This window comes from Armigeres subalbatus, chromosome 3 (assembly GCF_024139115.2).
Source record: "Armigeres subalbatus isolate Guangzhou_Male chromosome 3, GZ_Asu_2, whole genome shotgun sequence".
Classification (NCBI taxonomy): Eukaryota; Metazoa; Arthropoda; class Insecta; order Diptera; family Culicidae; genus Armigeres; species Armigeres subalbatus.
In genome coordinates this window covers 356,504,024-356,524,795 of record NC_085141.1, presented here as the reverse complement: position 1 = coordinate 356,524,795, position 20,772 = coordinate 356,504,024, and the positions used below count along the sequence as shown (strand labels likewise).

The following is a 20,772-nucleotide window of genomic DNA, read 5'->3' as shown; positions in this document are numbered from 1 at the left end:
TATTGGGCATTTTACCCTATATGATTCCATTAGGAAACTCAGGAGGATTCTATTGGGTGACGGAAAAATTCTATAGAGCTTGCTGACATCTAATCATCTCTCTCTTTCAAGTGCATAGATGGGATAGGATTTGTTTCCATCGGGAAACATTTCCCGATGAAAACAAAACCTATCTCGTCAATGTGTTTGAATGAAACAGATGATGTCAGATGTCAGCAAGATCAATTGAGAAACGCCGGATGATTCCATTGAGAAACGCTGGAGGATTTCCTTTGGAATTGCTGCATGGTTCCATTGGGAAACACTGGAGGATTCTTTTGGCAATCGCTGAATAATACAATTGGGAAACGCTGAATGATTCCATTGAAAAACTCTGACGATTGACAGTTGGACCGACAAAAAACCCGAGCGAAATCGGGCAGGTTCGACTAGTCATAAATAAAGAATGATTCCATTGGCAAACGCTGAAGGATTCCATTTGGAATTGCTGCATGATTGATTCCATTAATTGGAAGTCACTGAAGGATTTCTCTGCCAATCATTGGATAATTCCATTAGGAAACGCTGGATGATTCCTTTGCAAAACTCTGGAGGAATCTATTGGACAAACGGGAGGATGGGAGGATTTTATTGAGGAACGCTGAATAATTATATTGGGGAACGCTGGAGGATTCCATTGAAGATACACTGTAGGATTCTATTGGGGGACGCTGGAGGATCCCATTTGGAAATGCTGCATGATTCCATTACGAAACGCTGGAGGATTCCATTGGGAAACGCTGGAGGATTCTTTTAGCAATTGCCGGATGATTCCATTGGAAAACTCAGGGGGAAACGGATGGATTATATTGAGAAACGCCGAATGATTCTATTGAGAAACGCTGAAGGATTCCATTTGGAATGAATTAAATGCAGTGGCTGGTTTGCTACCCGCCACTACCAGCAACAGGCGCTATCGTATATGCGCAAACAGCAGCGTGGAGTTAACCGCCAGAAATGTGTATGGCGAAAGGCATCTAAGGCGGGTTTTCTCGAAACTAGGAACTTTTCATGAAAAACTATTTGGTACCAGTTATGTGGGAAGGTATCCGCTGCTACCCCTACCAAATAGTTTTACGATGAAGGTGCCTAATTTCGAGAAATCGAGCTATGCCTTTCGCCATACTGATTTCAGAAAGTTAACTCCTTGTGTGCCCCTGTAACTACCATCAAAGCAGGCAATTCATTGCTGCATGATTTTCATTGAGAAACTCTGGAGGGTTCCTTTGGCGAAACACTGAAAGATTATATTGAGGAAGCTGAAGGATTCCATTGACAATCGCTGGAAAAGTACATTGGAAATTCCTGGTCTCCTGGATACTGGACAGCTTTACCTGAAAGATTACATTGGGATTTGTTGGAATCAATTGGAAAACGATGGGGGATTTCACTGGGAATCCATAAAGGCATAAAGTATTCCATATAGCTATGGGTTTATATAGGAAATTGCTGGATTTCTTTGGATTACACCAGAGGATCACTTAAAGATTTTTTTGAGGATCTTATTTGAATTTTATTGTAATTCGCTGAAGGATTCCGTTGGGAAAGGGTATATTATATACGGAATCCCTTAGGGGCTTCCTTCGCCTATTGCTAGACAAAGATACTAAACTACAAAGAGAGAGCATGCCGAAGGCTGCTAGGTCCGAAAGTATCATCGAGTTAGACACATACACATTCATCTTTCTTGATGGGACGCAAGACACTGTAGCAGACCCCGTGTTAATCTGGTTCGACCGGTGTTTCGTCACTCTGACCAGGTTATCCAACGGATAGCTGTTGATCATGCCATTTGATCACTATTGACCGCTACTTGCTGACTAGCAAGGCAAGGAAATCCATACGTGGCATTCTTTGCTTAGGGGGTATCCACTTTTAGGATGGTCATTAATCGCGAAAGATCGTTGAAATCGATTCTAGAAAAAAAAAGAGATCGATATGAAACATTGATTAAAATTTAATCTATTTACACCAACACTTACCATGAGCACTTTCGGTTTTGCCAGCCGCGCTGATAAGCTCCCTCATGCAAGAGCTCTATAGATGTCTATAGGTACCATACGTATCACCGGATCTGCAAAAATATCACTGAATCTGCCAGAACACCGACGGATTTGAGAACGCCTCCAGAAGAATCGAGACTCCCGGGGCTGCGCCGAGAGCAGCAGCTTGGTTTTGTTTGTTTTGTTTTTTATATATACAAAATCTCGCCGCACTGAAAAAAAACATCAAGGCGAGACAAAAATTGATAAAAAAGTTTCATCCCGCCGAATCATTCTGAATCTTTTTGATTTTTTTAAAATCTTTTCAGTGATTCGAGAAATGATTAAAGTGTCTTCCCCCCTGGGTTTCTGCGTCCCGTAGTATTAGTGAGAAGCTTCACTACTACTTACACGCTCGTCCGGCTGAACTCAAATTTGGGGCAGCATAACTCAAAATAATAACTTCTACTGAAACGTCAAACGCTGAGTAACTGTGATTTATTATTTTGAGTAGCTTTGACTCATATTTGTATAAATTGTATCCGAACTCAAATATGAGTTCATCGCGAAAATTTCGAGAAGTCCAACGATTACTGGTAGATCCTCATGTAAGTTTTGTTAACTGAACTCAATAAAACATTAGATTATTTATTGATTTCTTGTTCCAGCATTACGACGACGACATTTAAACGCATGCTCGAAGCAACGGGAAACAGCAAGTTTGAAGAGCGTAACTAACATGATGGTGCCATAGTGAACAGTTTTCAGGACTGATCAGATTGAACAACATATCTCTCACCAGATACAATGTTTCGGAAATTTATTGGTTTGTCCGCGGTAAGAACTATACAAAGAACGTATCCTAAGACATTTTTTCCCTCCCAGGCAACCCCCAGAATCGCTCCCAGACGTTTCATAACAAGCGACCACCGAAGATGTTTGAGGACCTTTATTTATTATTATGTTTATTAGTTTAGTCACAGATATCTGTGGTTTATTATTGTATTACAGTATCCCCCCGCTTATCCGGACCTCGCTAGTCCGACGACTCGTTAGTTCGGATCTCACTAATTCGGAATTTTCCGGATTGAAAAGTATCAACATCCATTTAAACACATTATGCTGTCAGTTTTCAAATTTGTGCTGTGATTTTGTTTTGGTTCGTTTGTATGGATTTGACAGTCGGATTAACGAGAGAAACCCCGATAGTCCGGCCATACATTTGTCGGATCAGCGGGGGTATACTGTATCCTGAAAGAGGATATGAACTAGAGAAAAAGATTATCGAAGTTTTGTTCAATGACGGCAGTGACAATCTTTCTCTGTAGTTTAATTACCTCTTTAATGTTGCTGTAATAAATGTTAATTTGTTTTTTTATTCTATATTTCGAATTGATTTTCTTTAAACTTTGCTCGGTTGCTTTTGTTAGATTTGACAAACTCAAAATTCTAAATATTTGATTTTATGATTTTGAGTAAATGTAACTCAAAATCAATATCTCTCTCCTGCACTCAAAATTGAGTTCGGGGACCTTAACTCATTTTTGTCTTGAGCCAGTTTTTACGATTTTGAGTTAATCTGACCCAAATTTGGGTTCAGCTGAACGAGCGTGTACATATGTTTGCTGATTGAAAATAATAAACAATTAGCTGTCAATTGGTAAATCGACTTCTCCAGTGGAAAAATGGTGAGAAATTAACTTTATCATAATTTTATTTATTACTTATAGGGGGAATGACGGCTTTGGCAGGTTTTGTTCTATTATTGCCAGGGGGTTTTTTTATGACCGACTAGGCTCAAATTTGGCCTAAACATTCTTTGCATATCAAATAATATTGTGGCCAAATTTCAAAAAATTTGGTCGACAAAAACCCCCTTGCCAATAATAGAACAAAACCTGCCAAAGCCGTCTTTCCCCCTATTTATATTTTGACGTAGGACTACGTCTGTGTTTTCTATATTGGGGTACACTTTACGATTGCGAAAATCGAGGACCGTCACGAAAATATGATAGACTTTAAACTTTAATATCTAAGCCGTTTCTCGATGGATTTTCAATTTTTTTGGACCATTCGATCAAGGATGAGTCAACGCTTCTTTGTATTTATTTGTAAATACAGATTTTTAGCTATTTATTATCGATAATTGATGAAAAGTTTAAAAATAGGTAAACTAACCAATCACGTTCATGCATCACTAGCACAGACATCAAAAATCAATCACTTGCGGATTTGGATCTAATCCTCAGTTTGAACAAGGTTTCACGCAGAGCAGACGCATCAAAGCGATCGCAGCGGAGCGAACACAGCATCACGGAGGCGCTAATAACATTTTCAAAGGAAATCAATCGCATTGGTGGTGGTCCTCGATGTGTTGCTGCAGATCATTCAACCTCAACGAACCAGAATTTCATATGAAGAAAAGGTTGACCATAAAAATAGCACTGTGGCGATCCCGCACCGCCAGTGCCGATGCTGAAAATTTATTATAAATTGTGGTGTCAGTTAGTTGGAAAGGAACATTGGGAAAAAAAATTGTTTCTTCTTAGGACCAACATTTTATGAAAAGAAAGAGTTAATTGCGAAAAAACTGTTTCGGTGGCATCGGGTTTGGCGTGGTAGTTTGGTTGCTGTTATGACCCAGACAACCAGAATGCATGCATAATAGAATTGTTTTTCTGTTATGCGATGCCTATGCGCACAAATTTCATCGCTTACCAGTCGCGAAAACACTTTTTACGTACAAAAGTGGAGGCGATATAAGTGTATTTCTTATCCGACGTTGCACGGAAGTGTATGCGATGTGCACGATTTTTATGCGAGTTTGTTCGTTATGCATTGCGATGTAGTTTGTGATAACAAACTCTGTTTGACAGATAATCCGATTTCATGTGAGTTTGATTGCAGGAATATGCGATGTCAACAAATGAAGCTGGAATAAACTCGTAAAATAGCCTACTGTGCGGGAAAATTTATAAATAAACTGATGAGCTTTGCACAACAATGCGAATCTGATGAAACTTGGATCGGTAAACGATTTTGATCGTGCATTCTTATGCGATGTGTGGTTGTCTGGGGATTCCATCCATTAAAATTCACTACATCATCTCCCTCCGACGCGCTATAAAATTCGCTATTTACGATTGAGTTTTACACTTTGAAGAAAGTTTATTTCGGATAGTCGGATCAACCTTCTTTTGTATAAAATCAATGAAGACGCCATCTCAGTGGAAACTATCTACAGCAACCACCCATCGGTGAACGTCGCTCGGACAGACAGATGCCGAAAGAAAATGTTTTGTAATATGAAGAAACTTCGTCTTGAGTCAAACTTCTGTTGTCATTCCTCGCAACAATCTTGTGAAAAAGTTTCATAGGATTCTTAGAATTTATTATTCTCGAACGGTCTGTTGTTCAGGAAACCCGATCGAAATTGGCTCGCTGAAAAGCAGCTTTCTTATATCTAATGAAGTAATTTCATTAGTCCCGCCCTTCATTAATCGTTATGAGTGCACATTATATTTACAACCATATCAGCTCACAAAGGGCGGGGCTAACGGGCTTAATTTATTAAATATAAGAAAGCTGCTGTTCGATATGCGCGAGCCATTTTGATCGGGATTCCACAGAGAGCGGTTCGACATTCGATGCAGCGGAGCGGACACAGCAGCACGAAGTGGGTGGCAGTGTTGCAATGCTGTAAATTTATTTCAACCTTTGGAGGCTTAGCGAAAAATCATCAAGTGGCTGTCGGACAGTTGCAGCGCAAGGTGTCGACAAGCGATTGGATGCAGTTAGTTATTTGAATGGGAATTGGGAAAAGAAAATTGGTTCTTGTCAGGACCAATATTTTACGAAAAGAAAGAGTTAATTGCGAAAAAGGACTGTTTCCGTGGCATCGGGTTTGGCGTGGTAGCTTGGGGAAGATCCATAAAGTACGTCACGCAAAAAATGTCGATTTTCAACCCCCCCTCCCCCCTTCGTCACACTTTTTTTTATTAAAACTCTAAAATTTTTGTATGAGTCGTCACGCTGCTCGGAACCCCCCTCCCCCCTAGGAGCGTGACGTACTTTGTGGATGGCCCCTTGGTTGCTGTTAGTGATTCCATCCATTAAAATTCACTACATCATCTCCCTCCGACGCGCCATCAAATTTGCTATTTGCGATTGAGTTTTGCACTTTGAAGAAAGTTTATTTCGGATCAACCTTCTTTTGTATAAAATGGTGCCTTTTGTATAAAATCAATGAAGACGCCACCTCAGTGGAAACTTTCTACAGCAACCACCCATCGGTGAACGTCGCTCGGACAGACAGATGCCGAAAGATAATGTTTTGTAGTATGGAGAAACTTTTGTCTTGAGTCAAATTTCTGTTGTCATTCCTCGCAACAATACGCATCTTAGATAAAAAACATCTCATAACAAAATTCAGAATCTTGCGAGAAAATTTCATAAGATTCTTAAAATTTGTCATCCTCCGAACGGTCCGTTGTTCAGGAGTCCCGATCAAAATGGCTCGCGCGTCGATAACCAGCTTTCTTATATCTAATGAAGTAATTTCAATAGCCCCGCCCCTTCATTAATCGTTATGAGTGCACATTATATTTACACCTATACCAGACCACAAAGGGGCGGAGCTAACGGGCTTAATTTATTGAATATAAGAAAGCTGCTTTCTAGCGCGCGCGAGCTATTTTGATAGGGATTTCGCAGAGAGCGGTTAAATAAGATTTTACGCAGAGCCGACGCAGCGGAGCGAACACAGCAGCACGAAGGCGCTCTGATAGTATTTTCAAAGGAAAATCATCGAATTGGTGGTGGAAGTCTGCGTTGGTGGTCGTTTGGTTTCCGACGCGGTCGGTCAACTGTACACCAACTGACCCGAGTTACCAACGTCCTCAGACGGAACAAGTTTGTCTCGAAAACATCCGCCATGGCCTTACTCGATGTCGAGAAGGCATTTGACAATGTATGGCATGATGGCCTGGTGTAAAAACTACAACGCTACAATCTTCCCAGCTACCTTGTGAAAATCATCAACAATTACCTGTCGGCAAGGACATTGCGGGTCTCAATCAGCGGAGCGAGTTCCAATGCGCCCTACATCATCATAGGCGTTCCCCAGGGCAGTATCCTCGGGCCCCTGGTTTTCAATCTGTTCACCTCCGACATGCCAGAACCTCCAGAAAACGGCATTCTGTCTCTGTTCGCAGATGACACCTCCATCGTCTACAACGGTAGAGTGATCAGAGCGCTAGTGGCAAAACTCCAACGAGGCCTGGATGCCCTGACAGAGTACCTCACCAGCTGGAAGATCTGTATCAACGCGGCGAAGACCCAGGTCATCATTTTTCCCCACTCCAAATCCCCTAAACTAGTTCCGCCTGGGGACTGTAAAATCATCCTCAATGGCACTACTGTGGAATGGGCCAATGAGGCCGACTACCTTGGCTTGACCCTTGACAGCAAGCTTATTTTCAGGCAACAGGTTGACAAAACGGTGACAAAGTGTAACGTCTTGTTGAAACTACTGTACCCTTTGATCAACCGCCGGTCGTCATTGTCCCTGAAAATAAGCTTGCTGTCTACAAGCAAATCATCCACCCTGTGATCGAATATGGCATGCCGGTCTGGGAGAGCTGCGCTAAAACCCACCACCTCAAACTTCAACGGGTCCAAAACAAATTCCTGAGGATGATCCTCAACACCCCTCCCAGGACAAGAACATCCGACGTCCACCGTCTGGCCGGAATAAAAACCTTACATGAACGCTAGTTCCAATCTAGGTTATCAAATTTTTATTGTAAATATTAGTGTACATAGTAGTTAGGTTATCAAATTTCTGAAATAATCAATTCCTCCTAAAGGATCATATGGTAAATCAAGCTAGATAATCTTTTGAAATTTTATTGAAAATAACCTTAAAAAAGGAACTAAAGTTGAAGGGCCTTGTGGCCAACCACTTGAATTGTTTTTAAAATACTGTACTATACAAAAATTGAAAAATAAACGAATTTAAGTCAAAAAAAAAGTCAAAGACAAAGGGGCGGAGCTAACGGGCTTAATTTATTGAATACAAGAAAGCTGCTTTCTAGCGCGCGCGAGCCATTTTGATAGGGATTTCGCAGAGAGCGGTTAAATAAGACTTTACGCAGAGCCGACGCAGCGGAGCGAACACAGCAGCAAGAAGGCGCTCTGATAGTAGGGGAAGGGGGGGCAATATGCCCTAGCTAAGCTAACACTGTTCTATTGTCTTATTTGTAACGCTATTCATGGGTATTTTTTCATTATGCATCAGTTAAACAAGATAGCTAGTTGATGCCATTCAAAAATTGTCAAAAATCTCAATCATATTGATAATATTCACATTCCAAAAAAGTGGTGATATTTTGTTGCCGGAAAACTCAAGAGGCAAAACGCCTTTTAGCTGGCATCTCCTAGAGAACAAAGTACCACGCGTCGGCGAATCAGAATCCTAGTATGGATAGTCCGTGGAGACGCAAGTACTTTGTAGGTTATTGCCACTAGGGCGTTTTGCCTCGCCAAAATGTTAGATGTTTCTTCAAAATGTGGAAATTTTCGGGTTTTCCGACCTTCCCATGCACTATTTTGAAACTTTCTTCGCCTATCCTACATAATTTTAGATCTAGTTTTGTTACGGACATATTAATGACGGTAAATATGAGGGAAACCACAAAAGGCGTTTTGCATCGGGGGGGCGTTTTGGGGCCTCTTCCCCTATTTTCAAAGGAAAATCATCGAATTGGTGGTGGAAGTCTGCGTTGGTGGTCGTCATTCAACCTCAACAAACCAGCATTTTATGTGAAGAAAGAGATGATTACAAAAATGACGTCTGTTTCGATCCCGTGCGATGCAGTGGCGATGCTGAAAATTTATTCCAAATGGTGGCGTCTTAGCGAAAACTCATCGAGTGGTCGTCGAACAATAACAACACGAAGTGGAATTCTAACCCTAACGTTTCGACAAGCATTGGGTTGCAGTTAGTTATTGGAAACGTGCATTGGGGACACAAAATTGGTCCTTCTCAGGACCAGCATCTTCTGAACAGAAAGGGTTGATTGCAAAATGGACTGTTTCGGTGGAATTGGCGTTTGGCGTGATAGTTCGGTTGCTGTAAGCGATTCCATTCATTCGAACAAATTTGTTGCGTTGTCACTCACCGACGCGCGCTTTTCATTCTGCTATCGAAGAAAAACTTTCTGTTAACGCCAAACTATTAATTTTGGACTTTGATGAACATTTTTGCATTCCGGATTAAACTACCCTTGTGTAAAATAATGGTACTGTAAAGAACCGATATTTTTCAAATAATGGAGCTTTTCAATCCTCAACTACAACAAAACATAATCAAAATCTTGTGAGGAAATTCCATTTGACTGCTACTGACGCCATCCATTTGAACAAACTCATTGCATCATCTCCCTCCGAAGTGCGCTTGTGGTTGTGCTACCAAAGGGCAACTTTCTGTCGTCGCCAAACGATGGTTACCCGAAAAAAATCGATATCATTTCTAATGACTAACGAAACAAAACCAAAGAATCTTGCCAGAAAATTTCACTTTCCGTCGACGACGGCCAAATCGATGAAGACGCCATAATGGCGCATTAATAAAAACAACAAATCTTTCCAAAATCGTCATTGTCGTTTAAACAGCCGAACAGTCTGTTTGTCTGGGTAAACAATTTTCCTAGCGGTCAAAACCTCTTCTTGGATAAATAGTTTAAGTCCTGAAAAGGACTGTTTGTAATTTATTCTTGAAGTCCTGCTCACGTTGCCACCAGCGCTATAGAAAACGATGCATGTACGCAAAAGATATTTTAGTTACTAGATGAAGATTGTCGCTGTCGTCGCTGTCCGGAACATCTTTTGCTGGCGAGGATAGGGGAGCTAAATGTCAAAGAAAGAAAATCCATACGATTTGACAGGTATGTACCACACATGTTTCGGACAGCAGAACAAAGGGAACAGTAGCGACAATCTTTATCTAGTAACTAAAATATCTTTTATGTACGCTTCCATCGCGGGCGGAAGTCGAACGTTGCAAATTAATAGGGGTATACACTTAACGGCGTAGGTTGCTGCGTATCTGATTATAGAAATGTTTCACACTCAATCACTAGGGACATATTTCAAATCGCCTATGAAACATTTCCATAAACAGATACACAGCAACCTACGCCGTTAACTGAATCCCCCTAATATATTTGTGTTTTGTTTCGCGCCACCTCCGATTCTGCGTATTATTTTCCTTTCGTCCGGACATTTTTGAGCATAATGTCTTCTAGGATTCTGATGATATCCTTATTATGATATCCTGATGATATTCTGATGAATGCCTTCAGTGGCGATGCGGCCGATGAGTCGTTCCTTTTCCACGGCTGGTTCATCCTAAAGACACTATATACAAAGACGCGAAATCTGATCCCTGAGCAAATAATTCGACAGGCAACCCTGAATGCGCAACACTGCTCATATTGCATAAAGTTTTCAAATTGGTGTAAGTGATTTTCCTAATTTCAAAAAAATGATTCGTAACGCTTATACCCACGCAAATCAGATAGCAAATACTGCGTGATTTTTTGGAATGACAGGTCTTCTGCTCGATTGGAATAGCACTGACAGTAAATTTGGAATTCCAATTGGAACATTTCCCGTCTTTGTTTATAGTGTCTTTAGTTCATCCAACTGGGAGCTACCTTCAGTTTCTTGATTCGGTTGACCTCCGAGCAGTTTGCACAATGCTAATAAATTTACACAAATTATGATGAAAAATACCCTCCATTTCGTATAGATACGTAGTCATACGTCACCTTTGCGTACAACCCGATTGGGCTGCACCTTTGAGTTTTTTTAAGGGATTGTGAAGTGGCTGCACGAAGATATCGCGAGAAAATCGCCATGTGTTACGGAGTGAACCCGTCAGCACTGAACACGTCGCCGCAGGAAGTGCCTTTGACGATCACATTTGCCAGTATATATCAATTCCTGGTCGAGCATCCAAATCCATTTACGGGTCAACCCAAAGATTGCGCTAAAGGCATGGAAGCTATTTTGTATTACAAAAATGGATGGGTTAAGAGTGTTTCCGGAAAGAAAGTGCACGACGTATACGCAGTGCATGGATCCGTACGACATTCCTTCGCATTAAATGAAAACCCTCTGACACCATGGATTTTAATTAGTGAATCCGGCAGGATACTTGCAGCGCACTGCAACTGTGCCATCGGTCTTTTGGAATGTTGCAGTCATATCGGTGCAACGTTGTTTGCATTAGAGGGCATTCGAACGTCAATACTCGAGAAGAAAGTAAGTTTTTTATTATGCTGAAGTAGAAATATGTATTGTAGACCCAGTTGGAAAACGAAATGAGCATTAGTGACAATCGGGTTTTCTTCCATTTCCGGATGTTGCAACTGCATTATGAGTTGTGCGCATCTATACCATAGCCGTGCGCCATCATGCGCAGTACTCACGATGTGGTCGGTTGCGACCAGGAGGGTGAAACGCCTGTCATCCGCGGTACAATGGCACTCTACCCAACATCGCTTTTGGTACTTCTGTTTTTGGTACCCAGTTTCTGGGTAGTATACCCGAATTCAGCGCTCTTTTTGGGTGATTGGTTCTTACGCAGTTAGTGCTAATTGTCGACATTTAATTTCTTCTGGCGAAAACTTGCAATTGGTTGAGGTACATCGAGCCTTTTGTGTTTGTATGGCTTCTTTATGTCGAAAAATAGCTCGTCGATATTTCCATAGTTTTGTTATCATGAATCAAACGAAATTAAAACAAAAACATTATACGCCATATTGAATGAATAGTGGGTAGGCGTATTAGCCTTCTCTTCAGTCCCCTGGTTGCGACAGTGGGACGTGGGAAAAACCCCGATTATCGCGAGAGCTCACTTCGGTTGGTGATTGAATCTATAATAGTTCTTCATTACTAATGTGTACTTTTTTTTCTAGTTGTCAGTTACTGATTTACCGGTGTACTGGAAGAAGCCACCGACGAGTATCAGCGAAAACCTGTATAAAAAAGTACGTGGCATTGACTTCGACAAGCAGATCCAGAAAACATATTATGCCACCACTCCATCAACTTCAACTAATTACGATTTTCGCTGTCGAAATTTATTGAGCTCGCTACAGATGGACGGAATAAATGTTGCTGGTACCACTCTATTTTGTGGTGAAAAACAAATGGCCTTCAGTTGTACAATTTGTACACACGAGTCTGAACTTAAAAATGATCTTAAGAACTACAATTTCCAACAACTCTACGACCCTGCCTTTAAACAAGAGTACAATTGAGCAGTTACAAAAAGTAGCGGCAGAGTTCATTCGCAATTTTACAAGTGAATCAGATCTGTTGATGAAGATTGATAAGCTTACCGCAGACCAATCGGATTCCAAGTGGTGGAATGTTTTCCGGAGTGGGCGTATCACGGCTTCAAACATGAAAGATGTGTGTTGCACAAAACCGGAGCAACCATCGATGTCACTGGTGAAAAGAATATGTTACCCCAATGAAGCAACATTCACTTCATCCGCTACAAGATACGGCAAAACTTACGAAGTAAAAGCAGTTGAGCAATTGTTCGAATCAGTGAAGCACTTGCATCAGAACTTGTTAAAAATAAAATCGGGATTTGTAATTCATGAAGATTATCCGTTCATGGGTGCATCGCCGGATGCAATATTTTTGTGTGATTGCCACGGTGTAATAACAGTCGAAGTGAAGTGCCCCTTCTCAGCTCGCAATCGTGCAGATATGGTTGACACATTATTGCAGCTAAAGGACTCTTTCATTACACGAAATGAGGAACATCATACCCAAGTAACACGGTTTGTCGTATGAAAGTAAAAAATACACGTTTCAAACATATAGGTTGATTCATGTTGGTATATAAACTTGTTTTATTACCTTTACACGACCGAAACAGCGCAAAAATTGTTCATATTTTCAACATCTTTCAGTCACAAGAAAGTAATCGTAACACACTCACAAGACTAAAATTAAGTTTGAATTAAGTATTCAATAACAATTTCTCAACATGATGTGATCTGTCAAATCGAGTACTAAAAAAAGTTGTCAATTTTTGCCAATCAAATTGAATAATAAACAAAACCGAAAGAAAAAATGCATGCATAAAATCAACTACGAATTCCTATTTCAATAAAATTATTATAAAGACACATTCACGGATTTTGAATTTTGTGTCGATGCATGAGTTTGAAATTTATGCGACTCATGATTCATCGTGCAACTTTTCATTTTATTTATTCCAAATTCAAGCGCCGTTGATTGGAGAAATATATGCACTATACCAAAAACATATAATTTAGGAATTAAAATATAAACACATGTTTGAGTTTGCGAAATAGCAATATGGCGTTTTCTCGATAAACGACAGAGTCGATAAAAAATATTCATAGCTGAGTTACGACAAGTACAGTGTTATAGGACTCTTACGACAAGATGTTGAAATTAAGTCCATAATACTGATTTGAACTAAGCATACATCATAACTACACATCTTCTGTGTGAACAAATGTCAAAAAATGAAAATGTTATTTGTAAGTTCGTGAAATCATCCTGACAACATGTTTTATGTCGTGAGAATGTAAAACAAAACATCTTGAAAACCCAAACAAATGTCAAAATAAGGCATGTTATCAGTAAGTTATGAGAATGTAGTCCAAAACATCTTTTAAGATCAAACAGATGTATGTTTGGCAAACACCTTTTCACAGCTTTTTTCAAACATAACATGTTTTCTATTTCATCATTTTAACCGTCATACAAGAAGTTTATTAGGTCTCCGCTAGAAAAGATGTTTTCGGTGTTACTTGGGTATTCTATTGAAAACGAAGCATAAATATTTCTTCCAAGCATTCATGCAGGTTCACGTTTGTAAGTACCTATTCGCATTGTATTGTTTGCATGCAGTGGAGTTGGGTACACTTTTTTCTCGACAGAAAGAATCGGACAGTACAGAAAGAGTGGGCATTAGCCTGGTCCAAAAAAATGTTTTTGTTTTTTAAATAAATTTATTTAAGTTTTTTATCTTTGATACATGGACGAAGTGAGTGGAGGCGAAACGCCTCCCAAAGACAATGTCGTTCGCATGCGATTTCACCAGGCCACATCACCTGGTCCCTGGGTTGTTTACTTTCGGCAGAAAGTGAAAAGTATTGATTTTTTAGGAATCAAACGTGACTTGACGCGTCTTTTTCCAAAAACTGATTTTCATCAGATCAATCGGAACAAATTACGTGTAACCGCACCTACATACCAGGATGCATATTTGCATTAATGCTATCGCAAAAGACCAGAACTATAATATGGAATACTTGGTTTATGTGTCTATCGTGGGAGGTCGAGATTGAAGGCGTAATTAACGCAGCGAGCCTGACTTGCAAGGATGTACTTGCAGGAAAAGGCCGTTTAAAGAATGCCCTGCAGTCTACCGTGGATATTCTGGACTGCAAGGAATTGAAGACAAAATTTTCAAAACGACTTATCTGCTTTTGTAAACAAAGATTCAAACGACGATTTCACGAATCTGATAGCTCTCCCACGCAAACCAACATCATCAACAGGTAGCGGAATCCTTCCCCTACCTATTGGTGGTGTTGGTTTGCGTCGGTGAGCTATCAGATTCGTCAAATCGTCGTTTGAATCTTTGTTTACAAAAGCAGATAAGTCGTTTTGAAAATTTTGTCTTGAATTGCATTCAGCAGCTATGGTAGATGGTAAAAAAGTATATTCGAAGTCAGGTTCGCTACGGGTAACGTTTGCCGGTTCGATACTCCCAAAATATGTAGATATCGAAAATATGTTGTTTCCGGTGCGTCTTTTTGTACCCAGAGTTTTCAATTGTACCAACTGCAAACAGTTGGGGCACACTGCCGAGTTTTGCGACAACAAGCCTCGTTGTGGCAAATGTTTTGAAAAGCATAGGGAGGAGTCCTGCCAACAACAAGTTACAAAGTGCGCTTATTGTAGCATGGACCCTCCCTATGGTTTGCATGAATGTTCGGTGTACAAAAAGCGCACTCAAAAAGTTAAGTGTTTGTTAGTACAGCGCTCTAAGCAGTCGTATGCATAAATGGTGAAGTCGCAAGACACATCCGCAACTGCCAACGCAACGGCTGCTATTTCAGCTGCCGTTCAAGTAAGTGATTTTTATGATGTCATTTCCATAGACGAATCGGACTCTGACGTAGCCGATATGGATGATTCTGCGGAGGTACACGTACCCGAAAAGAGGAAGAAACTGTCTTCCCCGGGATTGCGCCGTTAGAAAACAAAAATCACCCCTAGAAGCTTGCCGAAATCTGATGGTTATGGGGGACTATTTAAAATTCCGAAGCAGCCTGTCCATAGTGCTCCTTTTGACCCATGTTGCAGTAAGACATTCCCGCCATTGCCTAAAACTGATGTTACAAAGAAACATCAGTCAAGAAATATCTCTGAGCAGAAAACTGCTACTCGCACTTCCAAGAAGAGAATCTCGTCCAAGCGAGGATTGATATCCTTTAAGGACCTTTTTATTATTTAATCAGACTAAAGCCGAAGTGGCCTGTGCGGTATATAAGAGTCTTCTCCATTCGGCTCGGTCCATGGCTACACGTCGCCAACCACGCAGTCTACGGAGGGTCCGCAAGTCATCTTCCACCTGATCGATCCACCTTGCCCGCTTTAAGGACCTTGTGGGTCGTATTTTGAACTTATTCAATATTCCGAATTCATTGAGGCCAATCATTGACCTCTTTATTCCAACAGTTGAAAGTTATCTGAAGCAATTGATTGTTTCATGGCCCCTTCTTGCAGGACTTGTATCTTTCGATGGATAATACGGCCATACAAGACATAAATAGGATGTGTTTAAATTTTTAATTCGCAACTCTGATTGCGATATATTTGCACTCTGTTAAACATGGCTTTCTTCTGAAGATGAAATCAACTTCCACGATTTTAACATTATTCGCCAAGATCGGGATGATCATTATGGTGGCGGATGATTTGGGAATCAAAAAATGGCACACTTTCTATACAGAATTCCCATTCCGACTGTTAATGGCTTAGAGATCGTCACTTGCCAAATAAATGTAAAGAATAATGATCTTTGCATAGCTTCTGTTTATATTCCACCAAACGCTCCACTTAATCGTCGACAACTTTGGAGCGCAGTCTCCCTTCTGGGTGATATGGGTGATATGAATGCACATGGAACTGAATGGGGCGAACGATATGACGATTATAAACGCAAATTTTCTATGATTTGTGTGACGATTTCATCTTGAATATTCTGAACCTTGGTGGAGTAACTCGAATAGGACCAAATGGTCAACAAAGCCGTATTGATCTGTCTTTATGTTTAAATTCACTATCATTAGATTGCACGTGGAAGGTAATCCAAGATCCCCATGGTAGTGACCATATGCTGATAGTTACTACAATTAAAAGTAGCTATCAACAATCTCTCGACCTCTCGACCTCACGAAGAACATTGACTGGCAAAAATTTGCATCGGCGGTAAAAATTGGTATTGAATCAACTGATATTCTTCCACCGCTGGATAAATATCGATTCTTTACCGAATTAATTAAAAAAAAGCGCACTAGAAGCGCACTAGAAACGATGCGCTCCAAGTACATCTGTCATAAGAAGACCAGCCACTCCTGGATGGGATGATGAATGTACTAAGGTGTATTTCGAGAAATCTGATGCCTTCAAGGCTTTCCGTAAACACGGAAGGTCTGAGCTTTTCGAAGAGTATTTGAGGCTTGAAAGAAAGCTCAAAAATCTTCTCAAGGCTAAAAAATCAGAAGAGTTATGTACAAGACTAATGTGACCAGATATATTATGTGCCAGCGCGGGACATTTTTTTTTAAATCCTTGCTTTTATTCAAAAAGTCAAAACTTTAAAATTTGATAAATGCCTCTAGGACTCGCTTGGCTCTGGATCAATCACACAATCCCACCTCTGTTGTGAATGAATATGTTCAACTTTTTACAACGGTGCGAGTTCCTGATGGTTAAACTTATTTGTATTGGTTACATGATTCATTTAACTAACATTCAAAGTGATCGTATTATTCGTTTTATGCAATTAGGCAGAGCGCTCTAATTTGCTTAAAATGCTTACATCTTACTCAGGTTTTTTTTTATTCCCCGCAAACTGACAGATGATTCATCATAATTTTTTCCATAAGCTTCAAACAAAAAAAAGATCCGAGCTACTTAAAATTCGTCGAACTTGCTAAGATTTAATGTGAAGTTTTTACTGAAATAATAACAACATACGAACACGATGTGAGTTGAAATTGTTGAGCTAAGGATTCTACATTCAGAGATCTTGAGCCAATCGAGTATTGAGAACTGTCAGAATCTCACAGTTAGTTTCAATTACCGAAGTCGGTAAAATTTTACTGAGTTTTTGAACAGCTGACTAAACTCGGTAAATTTTTTTTACTGAAAAGTCAGTAAGGTTGGAAATGCTTGAAATGTCAAGAATTACCGATTTTGTCAGCAAATTTTGTTGCTGTTTTTTTCGGTAATTCATTTGTTTACTATGATGTTCGGTATATACACTGTTAGTTTCGATTACCGAAGTCGGTAAAATTTTACTGGGTTTTTGAACAGCTGACTTAACTCGGTAATTTTAAATGCTACTGAAAAGTCGGTAAAGATTCGAGCTCATGAAATGTCAAAAATTAACTGACTTTCTCGGTAATTTTTTCGTTCACTGGGGTTTACCGAAATTTCCAGTTACTGAACTCGTTTATTTTGTATAAATAAACATCATAAATATTTTGTGGAATATATAAAAGAATATCATTGTTGACTTAATATGTTAGAATAATAAGAACAAAAATGTATCGTTGCTTCAACTTCAACGATAGTCATTTAAATGAGTTTACGTAAATTAACAATTTCCTACTAGATTCAACAATCAATTTCGATTCTGATTCCATTCTGGCCAAGATTCTGGCGGTGTAGGCACTTGTACTCGACAATAACCAAAGTGCCAAGTGCTGCTTGGGCATGGATCCCTACTACTGCTTGGAAATGGATTGCCGTTGGAAACCTGATAGTTTACGGCTAATGGAGACAGTAGCAGCCGGCATAAAGGGCCAAAACGAACCAAAACATCTGCGCGGTACTTTTTTTTTCGATTCATGGATCTTCAAATCGAGATGCTATCGAGGGTGCCTGCTCAAGACTGTTTGATTTTTCAAAAGTCCTGCGAAGAAAAAACACCAACTGTACCGTTTGCTTCCAAAACCTTGAAAAAATGCGAGAAAATGAAAGTTTTGCCTTTTCAAACCACGAGTTTAGTTGACGTTTAGTTTTGAAACGCATTGTCAGTAAAAAATAACCAAATACCGTAATTTCGGTATTCGTGTTTACTGACTTTTTAATCTATTCAGTAAACATTAGTATACATCCACTTATTACAAAAAAGTCGGTACTAATCATTACGGAATTCAGTACATCAATCATTCTGCTTAATGCTGACCGTCGGAAAAAATTTGTCGAATTACCGAGTTTCCAGTATTTTTTACGTTTTACGGTTCGAAAACCATAAAAAAAATTACCGAACAAAAAAGCCGTGATTAAGTGTGTATTTATTTTTTAATGTTTTAAAAAATCAAAACAATTTCAATATTTCAAAGTATGTATTTCGAACAATTATTTATTATCTTTCACAAAGGGGTCAATAATGTACGCATTTGAATTGCAAATTAGCATAAATGCATGCGTTCAGAGCGCTTCGGATGGATCTGAGAATTGTTTTCAATTTCCGCCCATCGTGATTTTGATGCTCCTCAGAAGATTTGGCGGGTGTTGATTAGGCTTTAATGGGTGGGATCGTCTAATTTTTGCATGAGACATGTTCATCTTAGATCGGAAGATCGAAAAAAATATCACAACGTTAATTCATCTGAATTTTGCGGGAGCACCCTCGGGAACATTTCTTGGTCTTCTATTCCGGCCTCAGTTCACTAGCGGCTTTGTGATTCTTCTCTTGAATTGCTTTCCGGGGAGCGTTTAAATGTTTTTATAAGCATATTTGAACACTGATGCTGTAGTTTTTTTTTCAAAGCTCGAACGATGTGGTTGAGATGATAATGTAAAATACGCGGGACAAAGTCCTGACATTTGATTTTGAAGAGCTGTTCGGTACAGAAATCAAAATATTGAGAACTCAGTGATTGCATTTACTGACTTTTGGGGTTAGTCAGTGAAGATTCGCTATTACGGATAACTCGGTACAAACAAGAACAGTATTTCAGTAATTTTCCAAAATAATCATCAAATACTGATTATAAAATAACCGAGTTTTCAGTATTTGATTGAGATTTACAATACAATTCGGTAAAAAATATTACCGAACAAAGAAACTGTGAATAAGTGTGAAGTTTTGTATATTTTTTCTATTAATGCAGGAAAATCTGTTTAAATCTGCTTATTTCTATTTATTTTTTCAGCAATTCGAAGTTCTGGAGAAACTATTTTTCAGTGGCAGAATTCTACGCCTTTGCTCGCAAGGCCAACTGAAGACCCCTAAATGCATGGGGGATTAACAAATAAAAAAAACGTTCTGTGCGTGTTAAATAGGTAAGTGAAATAACTGCACAATCAAGCAAATTAATTATGTGTATTATTTTCTATATTACAAATGCAAAAATTGTTTTTTTCAGCTTGGCGAATGTTGGTTCTATCCATACCCTTATGGCACTGGAAATTGAAAGCTAAAAAAAGTGAAAAAATATTGTAAAATTTATAGACACTAGAAATTTGAAATTATAAAAATAAACATAATATTTACATAAATGATTATTAAAATCCATCAAAATAAACAAAAAGAAAATCTATTTAATTCAAAAAATTATGACTTTTGAATCAAACATCAATCTCTTGTTGAATCAACAATACTATTTTTATCGATCGAAGCTTTCAAAAGAGCTTTATAAAGTTCGAGCTTACGAAGCTCTTTTGAAAACAACAATAATGGAAAATTCGAAATTCTTTTTGAATTTATGTCAAATATTATTGTTTTTAAAAAAGATTTTTCTGCGTGAAGACTTACAATCCTTAATTTTTACCATGCACCGTTTTTGATATGTGTTAAAGTCCTGTCTCACAAACACGTATTCAGAACTTACTGTTGATTGACTGCCAAAAATATCTGTGTCGATATATGTCGATATATGTGTCGCCGTTATAAATTTTTGCAATAGCTCCACCCTAATATAATCGATATAGAACCACACATAAATTAAATAATTGCTAATTCGAGACCACACATAAAGTTTATTTGGATATATATTTTATTAGTAGTTCGCGAGGAGAATGGTTATGTGTGCGCTGATATACTTCATAAGCAAAATCTATGGATTTTTGCCAATAAATATGTGTGGATTTTTAGTAGTGTTGGAATCTATTTCATTCATACCGATTAACTTTCATTACCCTTTATGTTTATTGAAAAAGCTGTGGCCTTTGAGAGATCCTCATTGCAATGGAAATCTAATTTGCTTCTGTTCTTATCGCTCGGTGGCGCTCTGAACTTGTAAAGCCTCGGCCTCATCTCGATGGACGACTGGCAATGAATATTGGCTCGGTTTGTTTAGTTTTTCGCTGCAATCTCCGCCAAAACATGATCCCGACTGTATGTACGGACAATGATCGCTCGAATGCCATCGAATGGATCGATCTA

General features: G+C 39.2%; 1 protein-coding gene and 1 long non-coding RNA gene across 2 annotated transcripts; one reads left to right on the top strand and one right to left on the bottom strand.

The window, feature by feature from the left end:
* Window positions 1-1,527: 1,527 nt before the first annotated feature.
* Window positions 1,528-2,231, bottom strand: LOC134223297 (uncharacterized). Its single transcript, XR_009982515.1, has 2 exons — window positions 2,022-2,231; window positions 1,528-1,955 (listed from the first exon to the last, which is right to left on the bottom strand). It is a non-coding gene; the product is annotated as an uncharacterized LOC134223297 (long non-coding RNA).
* An 8,673-nt stretch (window positions 2,232-10,904) lies between these two features.
* LOC134222839 (uncharacterized) lies at window positions 10,905-12,896 on the top strand. The gene is given in 3 exon segments (XM_062701987.1): window positions 10,905-11,348; window positions 12,005-12,331; window positions 12,333-12,896. Coding segments are annotated over 3 exon segments (1,299 nt in total). The 5' UTR covers window positions 10,905-10,940.
* Window positions 12,897-20,772: the final 7,876 nt, after the last annotated feature.